This window comes from Hippocampus zosterae, chromosome 20, assembly GCF_025434085.1.
Source record: "Hippocampus zosterae strain Florida chromosome 20, ASM2543408v3, whole genome shotgun sequence".
NCBI classification, from domain to species: domain Eukaryota; kingdom Metazoa; phylum Chordata; class Actinopteri; order Syngnathiformes; family Syngnathidae; genus Hippocampus; species Hippocampus zosterae.
Genome location: NC_067470.1, coordinates 9,858,979 through 9,879,564, shown reverse-complemented (window position 1 = coordinate 9,879,564; position 20,586 = coordinate 9,858,979). Strand labels below are relative to the sequence as shown.

Below are 20,586 nucleotides of genomic sequence, written 5' to 3'. Positions count from 1 at the left end.
CATGAAACAACCTGCCAGACCGTCCCCCCCTCCTCCGTTCTGGCTCCTTCACCAAACAAATCAAGATAATGATACTCAAGGTGGCTCGGAAAGATATAAAACATAATTAGAAAGAATAATCTAAAACTTGGACCATATTTTCGAAGCCAAACTCGGGGAGTTTCTTTGCCCTGCCATTATCTCAACTTTTATGAAAGCTGTCATTTGGGAGGTTTTATGGACGCCGTCAGAAAGGTTATAATTCTACATCATGTATATTATGGCACGCGTACTCCCGAACGCTGGACTGCATTATACTGAGAGGTGGGATAAGAAGTTGCAAAGGACACAGCTTACAATTCCCTCATGAAGACAACCCTTTGGTACGGTGTGACGTGGGGGTAAACAATCCCATGCCATTGACGCATTTTCGAATAAAACTAACTCATACTTCATCTGCCATCAAAACACGTGAATGTCTTTTGCTCAGAAAAGTGTGTTTTTGTGTCGAACTATTTTTTTTTATGAATATAAAAATGGGCCAAAATGCTGAAAAATTGAGCGAGAAAAAATTTGCCAACTAACGGAAACTGCTAGATTTGCACATTTATCACAGTGTAATCATAATTGTAACAAAATTGGATGGATCACTGCACAAACTGTCCCGAAAATAAGTTGGAAGTCGTTTTCACATTGATTCTGCTCACGACGAGGGAAGAATCTTGACGTTTTTGGCCGCCTGGCTAACTGATAACCAGACAATAAAAACATAACGACTGGTGTCGCACCTCCAAAACCATCACTTTTCAGGCAACTAAAAGATGCTCAATTATTTGTTTAAAAATATTTCTTTTTTTTTTCTTTTTTGGTGCGTATTTTCCGCACTAAAAAGCGCACCTAAAAGCCGTCCATTTTCTTACAAGCTCGCAGCACGCCTTAAAATCCGATGCGCCTTGTATTATTTCGGCCCCAAAATGGCTCCTTGCTCGAGACATGCCGACAACGCAGAGTTCAAACTTAAGGCGATCGGTTACGCAGTTGAACACGTTAACGACTAAATGTTTTAACTTGTTGTTGGTTAAGTGAACTGTATTGCTGTTTATTAAATAGGTTTTACTGACATCTAATCTTTCTGTTGGCGTTTTCTTGTAGATTGCGTCTTATAATGCGATGCACCTTTTAGTGTGGAAATATGGTAACATATTCCCATGGGGACTGACCAATGGGGATTGATTTGTAAAAGAAAAAAAAATTAATTGACCAAATTTGGGTTTAGGATGTTTTGGCTTGACACCAGCAAAACTCTTTTCGTGTTGCAAAAAGCTGCAGTTTTTGCCTGATATTGCCTAAACTCGGGTAAAAATCTGAAATTATTGAGCAAGCGAGCAACAGAAGAAAACAACTGGACAATAACCGAACTTCCACGAGACCCAGAGTAAAACTTTTCAGCTTTTGTGGGATGCCATGAACTACCAAACCAACTGTAAATGAAAACGTAACCAGCATTACCGGAGTAAAAATCAGAGCGAGCAAATAAATTTACATCACGGAATGAAAAGGGTACTTCACCGACTGACGTAAAAAAACAAAAAAATCTGCATGATTCTGCAACGTGATGATTTACCATGATCTTTCTACCCCCCCCCCCCCCCAAAAAAAAGGGTGTGGATCTCAGCCAAGCTTGAAAAGAAAAGTGAGCCATTGACGGTCGCGTCTGCACAATACAGTCGTTCCTCCCAAAGAGCAAATGGTGGAGGAGCCAAGTGTTGGAAGAGCAAATATTTAACGAGTGACTAGAGCAATGTGCGGAGCATGTCGATAGATGTCTTTTTTTCTCCCTCATTCCCCCACTTCACTTTCAAAAAGCCTTGGGGGCGGTATGGCAGCAGTGATATTCAGGGCGAGATGTGTTATTTGTTGTCTTGTTTTTATATGTTTGGCACGGCCACAGTCTGACGTCTCACTTCAACGAAAACTTTTTTTTTTTTTGGGGGGTGGGGGGATGTTTGAACACCTGTTTACATATTGTACGATGGGCAGGAATTTGAAAAGGAACCCCTTTCATCTTGCTTCCATTCATGATTTTGATTGGCTCGGCACTCAAGTGGGGGAAATTCTTTGCAGCGCAAATTACTTTGCACCATCTTTCTGTCTCGCTGGATTTACACTGGCGCTCTCAAGTGGCCAATTCCCATTGAATGCCTATTCGCCAACTGTTTGTTTGCGCGGGCATTTTCAGTCGGTCATATTTGAATTCACCATTTACATGCAAAAATAAATTAAAAAAATAAAAATCGTATTGTGTCATTTGCAGCGTCAATCAATTGCGCGTGTGCAAGTAAAAATCTATTTGTGCATGATCTTGCTACAAATACTGTAAATTTCCCCAGTGTGGGACAAATAAAGGATATCTTAAATACATTCCACTATGAGGCAAAAATGTGAGGATTGACTGTGATTGGGCGAATTAATTAAAAAAAAACAGGACAAAAACGTACCTTCCAAGGCTGAGGTGAAAATCCGTTTTGTCCGTATAACAAAAAGAAATGAAAATATAACTATCGCCAGAGGTAAAAATCCTTTTTTTTTGCCAACTAATAAAATGCAACAAGAGCTCCAGCTAACAAATTAGCAGTGAAAAAAATAGCATAATCCTAGCGCTGAGGTAACACTGTTGAATGTTTGCGCGACGGAGCAACAACAAACACGTGACGAAAACATAAATTCCTTGGTTGAGGTAAACCTCCCAAAAAAAGCAAACAAAAGGTACCAGCAAAATAACTTATTTTTAATTTATCATGCTAACGAATGAATAGGCAACAAAGAAAAATTGCCAACTGAGGTAAAAATCTAGAACGTTTCCCCATTATCGTGCGAACTAAAAAGAAAAACTGGCACTGAATAACAACTGGCAATCGGGAGGATTTTATTTGTATTTTTTCAGAGATTTGACGATCCTACTAACAAACAACAGGTCATAATTTGAACTGGTGATGCGTGACAACATTGAATAATGCGTTTTTTCCACTTTTCCAGGACCGAGGAGGCATCAGGAACACCTCCCTGTACACCTTTGGCGTGGTCCAGGCCGTTTTGGAGATCATCCTCATGTTGTATCCTTTCAGTGACCCCCACAATCCTTACTCCCTCTCTTTTTTTTTGTTTGTTGGTGAAGACTCTGAACGGCTACAAAAATCAATTAAGCTGCATTTGCTGGCTGAGATTTTTTTTTTTAGTCCCTGCTGTCAATCATAATGGACGTGTTCGCAATTTTAGAGGTACAAATTCAGATTGATGTCGCTGCCCTCGGAACGCAATTCCGTTATAAACCGAGGTGCCCGCCCCCCCAACTACTCTTCACTCCTTGACTGGTTTGCCGCGCAGTTATTTGATGGCTTCCTCTGTGGTTGGCTTCTACAGCCTGCGTCTCTTTGAGGGTCTCACACCCAGGAAGGATGATACAACCATGACAACGGTAAAGGCGGCGTGCACAAGGACGAGGGTTGGGTGGTCAGGGTGAAGTGGGGGCAAGGGTGCTGAGAATGTTCTGAAGACCCCCACCTCTGGGTTTCATCTATTTCCTCAACGTCCTACCGCTCACTAATGTTTTCCCCTCCCGGGTCTCTCAATGGCTTTAGTCGATCGCTCCAATATTTGTTTGTGGGGTGCGCAAACATTGGCAAAGTGCAAGCTCTTTTCTTGTACATCAGAGGACGGGAGTTTTTTTTTCTTTTCTTTGTTTTTGTCCTCCAGAGGAAAGGGGGAAGGAAGGATGCGAGTTCTTTTTGGCCCATAGTGGCACCTATTCACTTGGTAATGAGTTTGGGAGTGGCGAGGCTTGTTAACTAGCCGCGAGGCTCCGGTGAAAGGACAATAATACGCAGAGAACCTGGTAATGAGCAACTTCACAGGCGCCAACTGTACAATATGTCGGAGCCCATTTAACATCAAGTGCCGTGTTGCATGTGTGTGGCCACGTCAATTAGTGCCTTTTCTTCCACCACTTCTCTTTAGTTTTCTCTCACGACTGACGGCCATGTAAACGCAGTTGTCAAAATGGAGCGCCTAATATGTGGAATTAGTCGTCAAGTCATCTTGATGCAATTATGACAAAATGGAGTGGCGCTCATTTGATGGCTCTCTCGTCCCTCCTTTTTTGTAGATTATTGGATGCTGTGTGTCCATCCTGGTGCTGAGTTCAGCCCTACCAGTGATGTCCAGAACATTAGGTGAGTACCGGCTGGTATCTACCATGACGCTAGCAGTAAAGGCGGAGTGTCCTCTACCTCAAGTGACAGTTAAATGATCCCAATGCTTCCCATAATGACGTTAGAAACGAAAGGAGGGTTGGAATTGCGGCTTAAAAAAAAAGAAGAAATTAGACAAACGCGACTGTCACATGACAATGACACTAATAAACATGCAGAGCGCAAACCACAGCTGTTCAAATAGCATGTGTATATGAGAGAGAGAGCGGGTACAGTGACTCACTTGGAAGCTTGACAAAATATCAACAGGTTCCGCTTTGTGGCACTGAATAGATGAAAAGGAGTCAGTCGCCTGAGATTGAGTTGAAGAGTTAAAAAAAAAAAAGACTATGTGTGTGGCGCTGACTGTGGTATGACGAAAGTCATTCGCATTTGGTTCTGTCTGCTTCACCGATCCACCGATGGTTCGTCATACTCAACCATATTCATGGAGCACTTTAAAACAACCACCACCGCATACAAAGTGCTGGATATGAAAAAAAAAAAGATTCATAGAACATGCAAACAACCATGTCGTCTAAACTACCTCCGTTCACAAAAGCTTGCAATGACGGGAAACACGAGAACAAAGCGCGGCATGCCAGTAGTTAGCGATATCATTTTGGAACTGACGACCGATTTTTTTCTTCTTCTTTGCCCTGGATCAGTGGTTCTTAACCTTGTTAAGAGATACCGAGCCCAACCAGTTTATATGCACGTTCACCGAACGCTTAGTGAAAAATAAAATGTGATGTTTTACAAATTCAAGACATTAAAAAAAACTGAAAAAAAAGTTCAATTTCAAGGGATAAGTATACTTTTAAAAAAAAATTGCGATGTCATGTGATCATCTGCAGCCAGTGATGGCCAAGCGGGCGTGTCATAACTAATTGACATGTTGAGTCGGGTGTGTCTTAACTTCCATGGCCGAGGCTCCGTCAAACCCCTGAGACCGATTCGCCGAACCCCTGGGTTCGATCCAACCCAGGTTAAGAACCACTGCGCTAAATGCTATTTTGGGGAAATTTCAAAAATTTGCAATCAGAATAACATTTCTTTCAACACGGCGTAGGACAAAATATTGTTGGCTTGGTCACCTTAAATCACAAAAAAAACTAAAAAACCCAAAACACTCGACCACGTGGGACAAGTTGAGTCTCTTTTGGTGAACTTCACATCCTGGTCCGAGCTTTCCACGGTTCGCTTTCACACAGCCGTCGTTCCACCTCAAAAGCCAGGAAATATCTCTCTTTTCCCGGTCCCTACTTTTTGCAGAGTGCCGACTTTGACAGACGGGAGCCAAAATTTGTCTTTTACTATCCAGCTTTGGCGGAGGTCCGCACTCTCCTGATGGCTGGCGTGTTAAGATTTGTCTTGGTAATTCCGCTTGTCGTGAAGTAGCGGCTCTCAAACCTTGCATGACTCCGTGGCGGATCAATGCCTCCCCATTGTAAAAAAATATTTTATCCCACAATTACATTTTCACATATTAGTCAAACCAAGCGCAAATCAATTGCAGGTAACAATAAAAGAATCAGAGAGTCAACCGCAGACCGCTGCGGGAAGCTCTATCGACTGGGGTCGTTAGTCCCTATCATCCACTGCCCGCTGTCTCCTCTCAGGCAAATTGGTTAAAGGTCCGCGATGCCTCCCCAAGTGCTTACTGTGGCTGTAAAAAAATCTCGGCAGACACCGAATCGATCGGCCAATCTATTTTGACCAGAGGGGTTCGAGAGATGTCATAGGACTCCCTCAGTCTGATTTCTGGAAACATTGTTGGACAACTTATGCTCAATAAAGATATTTCTGAACGTGTGTCCTTGACATCTCGTCAGGCCATCAAACGCCTGTTGTGAATTTTGCCGTACGGCAAAGAGAACAGCAAGAGGTGCTGAAAGTGGGGAAATACGAACAGTTGGACGTGCACGCTCGAAAGTTTAGACAAGGTCAAATCGAGTTTAGTGTGGAGTGTAAAGTCTAACTTTCTTAGTTGCTTAGACTTTCCACGGGGATCACCCAAGACGCTTCGGAATGCCAAATTTGAACAGAATGAAGCACATCTTCATTCGTCTGAAGGAGCTCCTTGTGGAGTGATGAGTCCTCCTTGCAAGACTGCAGTGCTTAGTCACTCCCCTGACTCGCCCATTTCCAAACCACCGCAGAGGCTGTTAATTATTCCCACTCATCTGGATGACGTACACTGACTCTGCCTTTTTTTGTCGGCTCGTTTGTCATTTCGCCAGGCATCACCAGGTTTGATCTTCTGGGAGACTTCGGGAGATTCAACTGGCTGGGGAACTTCTACATCGTCCTGTCGTACAATTTGTTGTTTGCGGTGGTGACCACGCTGTGTTTAGTGAGGAAGTTCACCTCGGCAGTCCGGGAGGAACTCCTAAAGGCCTTAGGTAAAAAGGTTACAGGCAGCAATGGCATCTCGGGGGGGGGGTTATTTTAATGCTGTTGTATATCAAAAGGGGTCAAATTTGAACTCTCGGGCTTTGAAAAATTCCGTCAGAAGCGCAGAAGGCCTTGCCTAATAAATTGTCTCTTCCTTTTCTCCCACCCCCACACCCCACCCCGCCCAGGTCTGGATAAATTGCAACTGTCACACAGCCCCACGGACCCCGAATCTGGGAAGCTCTCGGCCAATGGGCATCAGAAAACTCTGTGAAAGGATCGACAGGGAAAATATTTCCCCCCCCCCTGGCTGCTGAAAGGTGAAAGGGATCGGCGGGCAACTTAATGAAGCCCCCATCGCAGATAGAAGCTGAGGGCCATTTCGCTTCGTGACATTCCGTCCCCTTGCGACTCGGATGGGAGTTGGGACCCAGCGAGAAAGAGACTGAGGAGTGGATTTGACACCCCCCCCGTTTCATATCCTCAAGTCTTCTTTGGACATGTTTGGATCAGGTCAATCCTATTGAGGTGGTACCAGAAAAACATAACCCATAATAACAAAATAAATGTCAGATGTACCAAAACTGAACCCTTGATGGGAAAGAAGCTTTGGTAACAAAAAAATCAACATGTCAACCGTTACTATTCAGTTTCTTGTGTTATTATTCTCTTATTATAAGTATCGGACTGTTCAGTGGGTTAGTCGTTAGTTTCTTTGAGAAGATATGTAAACGAAAGAACGCGATTCGAACTATGCCACTGCACTGATACTTACAACACATCCGTTTGGGATGTTTCCGGACACAAAAACCAGGGCACATGAACACATCAGTTACAAACTAGGGTTGTTAGAAACCTTCCATAGGAACAAACCAATAATGGGGGGGAAAAAAAATTAGGCTTGAGTTTAAATCGGGAATCAATACGCCTCCATTCGAGCGAAGTGAAAACAGATCACTTAAGATACTGCAATGTCTTTGCATGTGGGTAAGGAGAGCCATATATTTAACAAAATACATTGTCTGGATTTATGATAAGATTCATCCTTCCACTTTCTAATCCGTTTCTCCTCATGGGGTTCGCGGGCGTGCTGGAGCCTATCCCAGCTAACTTTGGGCAGCCGGAACTGGGTACCAGCCAATTGTGGATTTATCCTCATACTTTTCCAATAATTCCCATCAATTGTCATGAAAGATTTCCAATTCGGATTATTCCCCCATTTTAAATTCCGATGGAAATTTACCAGAAACCCTTTGTGCTGAAATGTTCCAACTATTTGCCACCTGAGTTACAACAATGAGGGACGAGGATCTCGTTTATCTCTTAGTCACAATTTATAGACAAATTTCTAGCGACGAATCTGCGAGTAATTTCATGTCTTACCTCAAAACTATGACAGATACCAAAAAAATATGTCATGGAAAATTTTGAATGGTCAGTCCATTGTCGTAGAAAGGGCATGTTGGATTTTAGGATCTTGCTGTTATTGAGCCTGACGATGTCATTAGTTCGAAATTTTTCAATGCTCTATATTTGAGTTCAAGCCAGTTGACGATATTTTGATTCCACCCCCCACCGGTCCCCCTAAATAAGGGCACTGTAGAATATTTTTTTTGTTTGTTTAATCTTTATTCACTTGTACATATGTTTTATAGCTCTTTCTACATTATTTGGAAGTAAACATGGCGCGTGCACACCAAGTAACCTGTACATATTTTCCCCATGCAAACAATCAAATGCACAAACAACAAAGAGCTTGGATTCAGGCCACCACATCGGCGCATTCATGGTCAGCTTCGGTCCGCAGAAGAACCGTAAATGCCTTAAACGAGGAGCCTGTCGCTGGCTGACCATTAAAGGTCCGGTCGCGTCTTTTGGTATTTTTTATTTTTTTTAGTTGCTCTCCAGACAGTTCCACTGTGATCCTAGCCAGGTTAGTCAGAAGCCAGCGACGTACGATGCACACTCGTTTTTTTTCTGGGGGGGGGGTTCGGGGGTTGGGGTCTGTCAATGTTGTCATAGAAACGGTCGCCAGCCGGGAGGCCTGTAAAAGCTGGTGACCGATTACGGTGTCATATACTGCGGATGTGTTGTCATGGCGACTCATGATGTCAAGAAAGATTATTTTTTGGGGGGGGGGGGGGTACATATGCATTTTGTTTGATTGAGGCAGGGACTACTTTGTTGAATATGCAGCTCTAACTGGATGTGAAAAGCAAAGCAGGACCAAAGACCTGGTTTTAGAGTTGTTTAGAGAAGTACTTTTGATCGTCAAGTAGATTGTGCCGTTTGAAAAATGCACGGGGGAAAAAAAATACAAACAAAAAAAAACCCACCACAGCTCAAAAAAATGTTTCTGCAAAGTGGTCAATGAGACACCTGTCAGGGATGTCGGTGCAGGTCTTGTTCAGATGAGCAGGCCATAGCACCTCTAATAAAACATCGCAGTCCGACTTGGGTTTTCTATTCATCTCCATGCTGTGTGGGCGTGTGGGCATACCTTTAAAGTGATGCAGCGCGATCCACGTGTGAGCATTCTCCCCCCCCCACGTTTTGTGAATGTATTTTTTTAATCAATTTCTCAGTCGGCTATATATGTTTGTTGATTTTTATTATTATTTTTTTTTATGTCTGTGTGTTTGCAAATAAAAGTTGAAGAATATCCCCACGATTGTCATTTGTATTCTCAGGAATAGTTTGATATTGGACAAGTACCAATTTACAAAAATAGGGACTCACAGACAGTATTGCTCCAGACGACACATAATAGAACTCAGGATGTATTCAGACTTGTAAAATTCACTGATACTAATACACCGATACTATTAGATCAAGTTATTGATGACTAGGAAGGTTTCTGATTTTGAGTATGTTCCACTTAGTTAGGCAAGGCTAATGATACGACATCCATTCTATCCTGCTTTTACTCACTGCGATGATCCAAAAGGGGTCTCTACCTGCTTCAGATGAGCTTCTTGTGGTAGCTGGACCTGCAGAGGGGGCACGCGGGGCTGCGGTCCGCTACGAAGGCCTCAAAGGCATCCAGGCAGACCTGATGGAAGAGGTGGGAGCAGGACAGGAGCACCGAGCGTCTTCCTCGTTGATGGAGCTTGAAGCCAGGGGACCCAGGTGTCGCTCCCGGGTCATACAGCGCTGTCAGGCAGATGGGGCAGTCGCCGGCCCCCCGCTGGGTCACCTGGTCACCCATGAAAATATGGGTTAACTCTCCGATTAGCGTAAGAACGTCTTTGGGAGTGAATGAGTTAACTATTGGTGGCTGGTATTGGCATCCTCCACAATACCCTACACCAGAGGTGTCAAACTCAGGTCCTGGAGGGCCGCTGTCCTGCATGTTTTCCAGGTTTCCCTGTCGCAACACACCTGATTCAAATGAACAGGTTCAATGTCAGGCCTCTGCAGAGCTTGGTGATGACCTGAGTTTGACACCTATGCCCTCCACCTTAAAATGAGGCCGGTATTTGTCCTCGCCTATCCCAAGTATAAACAACAATTAGTGGCTGGGCCTTAATTAGATTATCAAAAGTCAAACAGTAGTACATGTTTAGTTCTAGCCACTGACATTTTTTGGAAAAGTGGAAAGCGGACAGGCCCATCATGCATTTCAAAACTGGCATGTGGTTGGTGTACTGATTATTTGGATAAATTAATGATCACCTCTGTTTGTTCCTGTGGTGCCCGAACAAACATGAACATGTCACAGTAAAAGGCAATAGAAGAATGATTCACCCCCGCAACCCCTGACCTGACTCTGTATGCGCCGCCAGTCGTCCTCCCGAGGCTCGGCGACGTTCTTTTTTCTCTCCAGCAGGCGAAATACTCGGCGACTCGATGACAGCGAGCGGTCGATATCGCTGAGAAAAGCTTCGGCGTCGGTGTGACAGCGTCGCACGAAGTCGTCGCTCAGCTCCTGCAGCTGATGAGACCGAGCATTTTATTGGTACCTGGGGGGGCATATACTCATCCACAAAAGCAGAGCTGTGTGTTCACGTCGGGGCTAATTATGTTCATTTGTGTATTGTGACGGATCAATAGAAGCTCACTCACGAGGATAAGTAATGGAAAGCAGGTCACGGAACAAGTCGGTGCTGGGAGACATGGAAACACACTCAAACAGACATGTTGTCTATTTGAATACACACAAAGTGTAAATCATTCATGTGGGGAGTGCAACAGAACTGTTACCATAGCAACACAGCAAACTGATTCGAGACCATTCTGTGATCAATTCCACCATTTTACGATCATGACCGACTTTTAAAAGTGTCATTTCTGTTTTAAAATACATATAACCCTTCAATGGCAGCGAAGGATAGCTCCTTCAGGGGTGCCCAAACATTTTGGACCGAAGAACGACTTTTCAATCAACCAACCTCCTGCGATCTACCCGTTACCGCGCACGCACATACACACGCACGCCGTGATGTGCAACAGCCAGACACGGAGGCATGCGACGCACGTTTGCAGCCTGTTAACTATCGTAGCGCTCACGTACCGTTTTAAAGTGTTTGTTTTTTTGTGGGTTTTTTTTCCTTCTCAATACCCCTCGCGATCGACTTGGGACCAGTCTGCGATCTACCGGTCGATCGCAATCGACGTGATGGGCACCCCTGATGTATAAAGTCTACATTCATTTGGAAATTATATTGTAAAAATGTGACATTTGGGGAATGGTTGATCTCATAGATGTCCTGATTGAGCTCAACATTCTGAACTTCGAATGGTTTGAAACAGTCGAGAAAGGCGGAAGGAGACGGACCAAGAAAAGGTCAAGACCGTAGCAGCATCTCAACACAACACGTGGTCTTCCGAGTATGACGTTGTCTGTGCTGCTTTACAGCTGGCCTTTTTATCGCTAATTCAACAACGGTGAAGCGCCCGGGCGGAGGCCGTTTTACGAGGCGGGACGACTTTTCCGACGGGCCGAGCAAACAGAATCGGGTTCCTGCGGTGAAATTTGCCTCGGCGCGCCGTTGACGCAGAAATTGGAAGAGGATACATTTATTTTCAAAGCGTTTTCTTTATTATTGCACCCATTTGAATGTATGTAAAGACAGTTTTTTATTTTAGTGGTGACCGAAGACCTACTTTTCAAGTAACCAACCGCCCATCGCACGTGCATGCACCCACACACGCATGCCATGATGAGCAACAGCCATAACGGGCTCCTAACATGAATGAAACAGAAAAATAGATATAATCTTTTGTGAGTTTGCGAAAAGGAAATCACTGCCTATCTTAGTAGAGACCTGCCGCGGAGGCGTAGGATGCACTTTTGCAGTGTGTGAAGTGCAGAATCTATCGTGCGTACGTGTACCGTTTGAAAACACTTCTCCTGGCGCTCGAGATTCCCATTTGTTGCCAGTGCCATCGGTGAATAGTACATGAAACAAACTTTAAATGAGAATAATAATAATAATTTTAAAAAAAAGATATATCGCAACAGCTCTGATTGCAAGCTGCAATTGCAGACTGCTGACCGCGAACCACCTCTGGTGATGCAGATCGTGCCCCACCGCAGATTAAAGGTGCCTGCTTTTTTTTTTTTCAGTACTTTTTTTTGTAAAAGTGAAACTCTGAGAATGCTTAGGGTGCAGTGTGAACTAACAAAAAATACAGCACATTTCACAAGAAAGTTGGATCCAATCCAATCGCGGAAACATTAAAAACGCCCCTGCTGTCGATCAATTAAAAAAATAATTTAAAAAAAGAATGCAAAAAGGATACAGTGGTACCTTGACTTAGTTTGTTTCATTCTGTGACTGAGCTGAAACCAAATTTTCACTGTTGAATAAATGGATTAAAATGCCATTAATCCGTTCCAGCCCCGCCCAAACCCATTTTTTTGTTGTGTTACTCATAAGAAAAATAGTACTGTATTGTATAAAAATGCAAAAAAAAGACAAAGAAATAAGTTGGTTTCATAAAGTGTAATTACTCACAGTGCCACAATATTTGTGTGTTTACGAGGATGTATTTGTGTTTGACTGTTTGTCCCATTCAATAAACAGCTGACTGTGGCTCTCCTTGCCCACTTGCGAGGAGGGCATTACAGTCCTGGATTGGGGCACGATTGAGTCAATTGGACCAAACAGAAAGCTGAGATTTGAATTTCTTGTTCATTTTGTTGTCTTCAGGAAAAGGCTCGCACAGGTCCGGGGCCCAGTACCAACACGCCTGTTTGAATTACAGTCAGCTAAGCAAACAACCCCCCCCCCCCCACCCGCCACCAATAACCCACCCGGCCTTCAAAATGGGAGACGATCAGACCTGTCAGTGGCATGTTCTCGAAGATCATCCCGAACGTGACAAAAGATATGAGAATCTCATGACCACCCACACGACCAGTTGTTCAACATGAGTGACTGACGGGCAACGGAAAGTCGGTGGGGCGGGACCTAATGTGTCACGGCCGATTTAATTGTCTCAGTAAATGTCTGTGTTTGATGCGCTGCGCCGGGGGTGGTGGTGATGGAGGCTGATGGAGGGCGATGGTGGGCCCTCGTCCACCTGTCACTCGCACTTCGTCTGCCACTTCCAAGTGCAAAGCACTTTGCTGATTACGTGACCAAACCGTGCCTGGAAAGTTGGCCTGACTGATATGCCCCCCCCCAACCGCGCCCCCCCCACCCACTACGCACACACACAAAAAATGTGACTAACAATGAACAACATTGGTCAACAGCAAATTTGAATCACAGATGGATTTTATGGATCCCCAAATGTATTTTTGGCACTGATTAAAAAAAAAATATCCTTTACTTTCTTTTTTCCTAGCAAATCGGGTTTTGAGGTATTTTCATTTTTCGGACCCATAAAAGCTTATATGGGTTTGACCGTGCATTATAACTTACAGCAATAACGTTGCAGAAAAGAATTCCACCTGTTGCTGAACCCAACGCTTGATTTGATTTATCCAGGTCCTCTTCCCATATATGTTTTTCAAACAATCGTGAATTAATGGTAAAGAGTTTATCGACTTCAATTGGAGTTGTTATCTTGTTCAACACTTTGACTTGCAACTTCTCAAAAATTCGGTCAAATTAGTGTGGCGTAAACATCAATCCTAACTCAGACGACAACAATAACGCAAACAAATCTGGGGCTTTATCACTTCAACTTTTCGCGTTCTATGAAAAAAAAAAACATACGTAAGCAGTTCACTTTTTTTTTGTATTTTGCTCGTTTCAGATTTATTTGGAAAGCTAAACATGGATAGAATTACGCTTCTCCATGGCCAGGGTCGAGTTCACTAGGTGGCAATGTTCCCTTGTTGCTACGAGGCACCTTGAAAGCGACGCCATCATTCAACACGCAAACAAACACGGGTCAGAATGTGACACGCGGCTCCCTGGTCCAGGTATCCAAACACAACAGTCACCTCTTGAGCCGCACAACACACACGACACACACCTTAATCGATGAAGGAGTAGCAGACCCAAGCAAGTGCAAGAGGCATTGTGCCTTTGTGTGGAGTCTGGAATGTTCAGACTGTTTGACGATAATACAAAAACTCTCTCCGTATTAGCGAACAAACACGGAGGCGCTCACAAAGCATCAAAGGGGCTCGAGAGGGTGAACGCAGGTGAACGTTGGTGCGCGTGCGTGTATGTAGACTTTGGGTCAGAGGCTGCCTTCAACACAAAGTATAACATACATTTGTCTTTATTTGACCAATTCAGGTGAAATAAAATTCCGTGAGGAGACTTAGTTCAGACTAATGGCTGTGACCCTTAAGAAGGCTGATTGCAATGATGTCATGCCCCGATCGAAGCCAAACTCACCTTGGCTTCCAGGAATTTGCGCCGGAGCCGCTTGTCTTTCGGGCAGACGGTCCTCCGAATACTCCCGTACCACTTCCGGGCCACGTAACCTCGCCAGAATGCTTGAATTCTAAATGTATAAAGTGACATCACCAATAATTAGGACGTGTCGACTTCCCAAATGATGTATTTTAAAGTATTTTTGTGAGTATTTATTGAGTGTCGAAGTTCAATAAGCCACCAAAGAAAAGTTCCAAATGAAGGTTTTCTTTGAAAAAGAAGAAGATTAACACCACAGAATTCAAGAAAGAACTTGTTGCACTCTCGTTACAATAAATAAATAAATAAAAAGGCGCATTACCCTTTGGAACTAACAATTTTGCACTATCAATCTATATGCCAACATGAGGCTTCGGTAAAGGATTCATGTTTGTTTCGCAATTGTATTCATGATGTATATGTATTTGCTTTCTGGATGTCAAACAAGAGTTACTCTCCATAAAAAACCCTGTATTTTTTAACATTGTTGGTTGGAATGGATTAATTGGATTTATATTAATTCTGATGGGAGATGATGCTTTGGTTTTCGTACGATTTGGTTTCAGTCTGCTGATGCATGTACAGAAAGCATAATACATTTAAAAATGTGGGGGGAAAAGAATTCAGGAGAAAATAAACATTCAGCAAGCTATGCACTTAAAAAAAAGTAAAAATATATTTTTAAAGAGAAAATACATTTAAAATACTGCAATTATATTCAAAGACAAAATGTGTACAAAACAAGGAAGTACTGTAAATAAAATCAAATGTTTATGAAAAAAACCTATACGTTAGGCTAGGTCACAGGTGCCTAAGTCAGGGCTCGGGGGCCAAATCCGGCCCCCCACGTCATTTTATGTGGCCCGCAGGAACAAATCATGTGTCTCAACTATCATAATTCTTGCTGAAATCGGGACCGAAATGTCAAATTGGCATGGGTAATAAATAACGTTGAGATTTTGCACAGGCCCTCCGAGGGAAGCCGTAACTCCGAAGTGGCCCGCGATAATAAAATAAGTTTGACACCCCTGGGCTAGGCCAAATTATTCACCTGACAGCACAGTGGTTTCGGAATAGGCGCGCGGCGTCGTGGATGATTCGTGTTTCGTACGGCTCCCGGCGGCACATGGGGCAGCACTTGCGGCCGGAGAACCTCTCAAAGGCCTGCAGACATGCTTTGTGGAAGACGTGTGAGCACGACAGTAACACCTAAATGAGGGGAAAAAAAACACAAAGTGGTCATACTAACAGCACACATACGTACGATACAGTGATTTTAAAACAACTCAACCCTATTCCAATGCCAGATTTTGTGATTTTAAAAATGAGACCCAAGGAAATAATTTCAAAACCTTGTGCGTTACTGGAAAAAACGCCCAATTGTGAAGAATTTTTTTTCAATTATTACTTATTGCCATGGTGGGCGGCCCGGTAGTCCAGTGGTTAGCACGTCGGCTTCACAGTGCAGAGGTACCGGGTTCAATTCCAGCTCCGGCCTCCCTCTGTGGAGTTTGCATGTTCTCCCCGGGCCTGCGTGGGTTTTCTCCGGGTGCTCCGGTTTCCTCCCACATTCCAAAAACATGCGTGGCAGGCTGATTGAACACTCTAAATTGTCCCTCGGTGTGACTGTGAGCGTGGATGGTTGTTCGTCTCTGTGAGCCCTGTGATTGGCTGGCAACCGATTCAGGGTGTCCCCCGCCTACTGCCCGAAGACAGCTGGGATAGGCTCCAGCACCCCCCGCGACCCTAGTGAGGATCAAGCGGCTTGGAAGATGAATGAATGAATGAATTTATTGCCATGGTGATGCATCGTGCATTGCTGGTAAAAAAAAGAATTATGGAATGAAGAGACGCGAGCATGTCTGTTCATATTTTCTTAAAATAGACATAACTAATATGTCCCTCCCTTACCAGAACAACTATCTACATAAGGTGATCGATGAATCGATCATGCACTTATTCACAAATATTAACTAATAATCAGCCACAGACCGATCAGCGTATCCCTAATTTTGACCTTGCTCAAGGAAATTCTAAAAATGTCCAAGTCTTACAACAACCAAAGAAATTATCATTCGTTGTTTGTTGATTACTTTGCAGCATCGCAGGAAGATTCCAGATTTTTACCTCAGCTAAGAAAGTAATCATTTGGTGTTTGTTCATTACTTAGCAAGATCATGCTAAAACTCCAGAGCGTTACCTAGGTCATGGAAGTTCTGCTTCATCTGTTGGTGATTTGTTTGTTAGCTAGCCGGATCAAGTAAAACTTAATTTTAACATATTTTTTTTTTACCCCTGGTTAGCCAGTTAACTTTCTGTTTTTATTAGGATCAGTTATGTCTTGATTGCTTGTTGTTCATTTGTTAGCATGATCATTCTCAGACTCCAGATTTTTACATGAGCCAAGAAAGTTATGATTTCATTGCCTGCTGCTTTGTTCCTTAGTTATCTGACTTTTTGGGGTTTATCTTGTCAAGGAAGCTAGTTTTAAATTACATTTCTGTTGACAACGGTCTCACCGTGAGACCATTTGTGACTAACTGCTGTTTACCCAAGAAAACCTGGAATTTGAAAAGGGGTCTGTCGACCTTTGATATGCAATATACATGCCCGGTGTTTGTGTGTATGTGTTTCCATCTTAAAGGCATGTGTATTCAGGCGCATATGTGAAAGTGTTATTTGCCAAGGGGACAGAGGGATCAGTAGGAGCCTCCATGTACCGGCTGGAACCTGGACTACCTGCAAGAGGCTCTTTTGTACTCTTTTAGGCAATGCGAATTGGCACACAGGATGATTGATTTCCTATTGTTTTGGGGCGAGTCACAGCACACTCCGTCACCGGAGAGAGGGTCCCCCTGCTGTGTACAATTTCCAGCAGCTCCACAAGCCATTAGAGCGGAGAATGCAAGCGACAGTTTGACACATACAAGACACATTCAACATTGATCTTGTACATTTTTTTTTCTTTTAGAAAGTAAGATTTTTTTTAGAAGCAAATCATAATGGCCGTGAAATGAATGTTTTTGACAGCAGTTGTTTCAAAAGATAATTTTTATAAATTCCCCCCCCCAAAAAAACCTACAGAAGCTCATCTAATTGGCTTATTAGTTACGTCTCCCACCGGGCCAGGCCTTACCATTGAAAGCCATACATAAGCATTCACAGATACTACAGTTGGACACAAGGGAAGACCTGGGGAAGACCCCAGTTATAAAAAAAAAAAAGAGAAAAAAATGCTTCTGCAAAGCATTCAGACAGGCAATGCAGTTAATACCTGAGGTTTAAGGCAGAATGCCTCCCTGCATATTGCGCAAGGCTGCTCGGATTCCCGTTGCTGGACCGATCTGGCTTTCACTAGAGTCCACTCATCTTCGCTCAGCCTCTCTGGGGGCAACGCCACCAAGCCCATCCTCTGAGCTGGCGAAAAATAAAATGAAAACACAACAGAAATTACCAGACACCTACAATTGTCTCCAAGCTAGCTAGCTATAGGAAAGGTCTATTATGTTCAGAATATTTTTAAGAGAAATCTATACACTGCTGATAGTTTCATTTCTTGTTTTTACAGGGGAAAAAGCATGTGTATGAACAAAAGAAGCACATTAAAAAGTAATAATAATATTTAAAGACAAGATGAACACCGTAGCGCTAGCTATCAACCCACCTAACGTCGGAGGCAGCGGCACGGGATCAAGCACATATTCTCGCTCTTCTCCGAGGCTCGGAGGAACATCGCTTCGAATCGCTCTCTCCTTTGCGTGGCCTTTGCTTTTGAATGTCAGCAGCGGGTCCGAAAGCAACAAATCAGGTTCAAGAAAATTCCTGGTGATGTGATCCTGAAGGGCCACTGAGTTGATCACCATCCTACTGCTTGCTTTGGAATTCTGTCAAGTAGGGAAATATTATTTCAACCTGACATTTAGACATCAGTTTCAACACTGCTTACCATTATTTATTGGTTTATTAAACTAACCATTCTCATATCATATCACACCCATGGACAATTTAGTGTCTTAACCCTTGACGCTCAGAATTGTGAGGCAGGCATGCGAACTACAATTCTCATTCAGAAATTGGTGCATGTTCATGTTATAAATAATACAAATTTTCATGTGTTATTTCATTGGCATGGCCTGTAAGAAGTCTGTCTGACAATGCTGGTCCAGTTTAAATACTTAACAAGCGGCCACAAAAAACAAAACAAAAAATCCCAGCAGGACCAATGTCTCTGGAAAAAGAGCCGGAATGGAGAAAGTGGTTTAAATGTTATGAATAATTAAAGAATGATGGAAGTTACTCAATTTTAAAGTTTCAAAAAGCAGGCAAAATTCCTCAAGAACACAGAGAAGCATTTTGAGTCGATATAATCATTGAGAACGACTAGTGTGCCGTAAATGCCATTTCTGAAACGCGGCCCATCTGCTTTTTTTTGCCCACCGGAAATTGCCACACCATCACCGGCAATGGACGGCAAGCTTATCCCGGAGGACGGTTCTCCTGCGTGCGAGGTCGATATAAAATGAGCCGCCTTGTTGTCAACACTTTGGGCGGTCAAAGTCGAATGGAAAACGAGGCGACGGATGAGATTCCACTGTACAGTGTGTATAAAAGTAAAGACGGAAAACCTGTTTTTTAGACCTATTTTTTACCCTGAGAGGACAAAACAGACCTGCGCGACGTGATCACGAAAAAGGCGGCAACGAGTCTGTTGTCTCATACCGACACATATTAGCAATGTATTCATGAAGTGACAGTAACGCATTGGGGTGCACGGAAAATGTTTTAGCTTCAGAAAAGCAAACGTGGTTTTAATGAGGAACATTTCATAGATGAATAACTATATATATTTGCATTCTACGGTTAAGGGCTCGTATTTTTAGCACTCAAGACAGTGTCACTATTTTCTAATCAAACGAGAAAAGCAACAAGTGTCTCGCTACTTATGAGTAAATATGTGTGTGTACCCAAGCACATAAACGACCCGCTGTTTCAACCACTTTTTAAAACGGGGACACGCTTTCGTTTATTTTACACAAAAGTTAGGACCAAGTGAATGCCAAACCTTCCGCGTTGCCATCCTATCAGCGGAGAGTTTGGAGCAGTTGCTAGGTAACTACAAATTGTCCCCTTCACCGCTCCTGATTTGCTGAGCCGAAAGAGACTTCAGAGCGCTTTCAAAATAAAACAGAAATATGTCACGTTTACGACGATGAAACTGTGACACTGCCTGAGCAACCACTATTAATTCATTGTTTTGTCATGAATATTATAGCTAAATTGTTAGAAAATCAAATAGTATGCTCAAACATCAGAATAAAGCATCCCCAACTGTACAGTGGGGAAATCATTTGTCACTCTTACACTACATTTGTTCACTTATAGCATAAATATGTCCGTCATAACTTTCGCGGTTGCATTGTGGAACGTCTGACCGAACGTCTGTCTCACGGTACGATGGTTCACCATATTGTCATAAAAATTAATAAACAACCATAGGCTCTATATCGGCGACAATTTCTAAGTGAGCAAACTTACAAATTTAGCGGAACATCAAGCAGCTATTTCCTCCATTGCATGGGTTTTTGGGGTTTTTGTAAAACTAAATACAGTACTTTGAAAACCTCCGTGCCGTGTCTCGATCCCTACTAATGATTATTTTATTGTCAGGCAGTTGTCAGTGCATAGTTGGAACCTGACCAAAGGAGGCTAGTCAATATGACTCACCCAGCCAGCTGTCGTCAGAACAAAGCTAAGCTGCTCATACCTGTGCTGTGAGCTCAGGGATCCCTCCCAGGTCACCTTCACATTGGAAAAAAAAATCATACACACAAACATCCCCAGCAGCAGTAGCCCCACCCCTACCAAAAAGGTCTCGATGAAAAGTTTGCTCAATATTTTGTGATGCGGGGGGTTTTGCGTCGCCTTTGCCTTTTTTTTTTAATGCTTTGCAGCCTTGACTGACACTGATGTGCTCAGCCGCAATCGGTGAAAAGCAAGACGGCTAACGGTGAGGCCTGTCAATCTGTGCAGCCGTCCTAAGAAAACAAAAGCCGAGACGCGACGCACCGGAGTGAAGGAAACCCGCAAGCTTCTCAAGAGGCTGCCGCATTCTTGAGATTAGGGCAAGAAAAACGGAGACCACT

The 20,586-nt window shown here is 43.3% G+C and overlaps 2 protein-coding genes across 5 annotated transcripts in view; one reads left to right on the top strand and one right to left on the bottom strand.

The window, feature by feature from the left end:
- Positions 1-7,172, top strand: part of lmbr1 (limb development membrane protein 1) — a 32,959-nt gene extending 25,787 nt beyond the window's left edge. The window contains exons 13-17 of one of the 2 annotated variants that reach the window (XM_052054112.1): positions 3,016-3,092; positions 3,364-3,454; positions 4,142-4,208; positions 6,470-6,631; positions 6,812-7,172. In XM_052054112.1, coding sequence (XP_051910072.1) covers positions 3,016-3,092; positions 3,364-3,454; positions 4,142-4,208; positions 6,470-6,631; positions 6,812-6,897 — 483 coding nt within the window. In that variant the 3' untranslated portion in view covers positions 6,898-7,172. The other variant, XM_052054113.1, reaches the window with a different exon arrangement.
- Positions 1-20,586, bottom strand: part of rnf32 (ring finger protein 32) — an 87,420-nt gene that overhangs the window by 20,547 nt on the left and 46,287 nt on the right. Inside the window, exons 1-7 of one of the 3 annotated variants that reach the window (XM_052054127.1) lie at positions 19,506-19,671; positions 18,108-18,327; positions 17,718-17,860; positions 15,495-15,652; positions 14,426-14,534; positions 10,387-10,557; positions 9,581-9,819 (exon numbers count right to left, since the gene is read on the bottom strand). In XM_052054127.1, coding sequence (XP_051910087.1) covers positions 9,586-9,819; positions 10,387-10,557; positions 14,426-14,534; positions 15,495-15,652; positions 17,718-17,860; positions 18,108-18,327; positions 19,506-19,520 — 1,050 coding nt within the window. In that variant the 5' untranslated portion in view covers positions 19,521-19,671 and the 3' untranslated portion in view covers positions 9,581-9,585. Of the gene's footprint in view, positions 1-9,580; positions 9,820-10,386; positions 10,558-14,425; positions 14,535-15,494; positions 15,653-17,717; positions 17,861-18,107; positions 18,328-19,505; positions 19,672-20,586 lie in introns of those variants that run through there. The other 2 variants (XM_052054126.1, XR_007960274.1) reach the window with 2 other exon arrangements.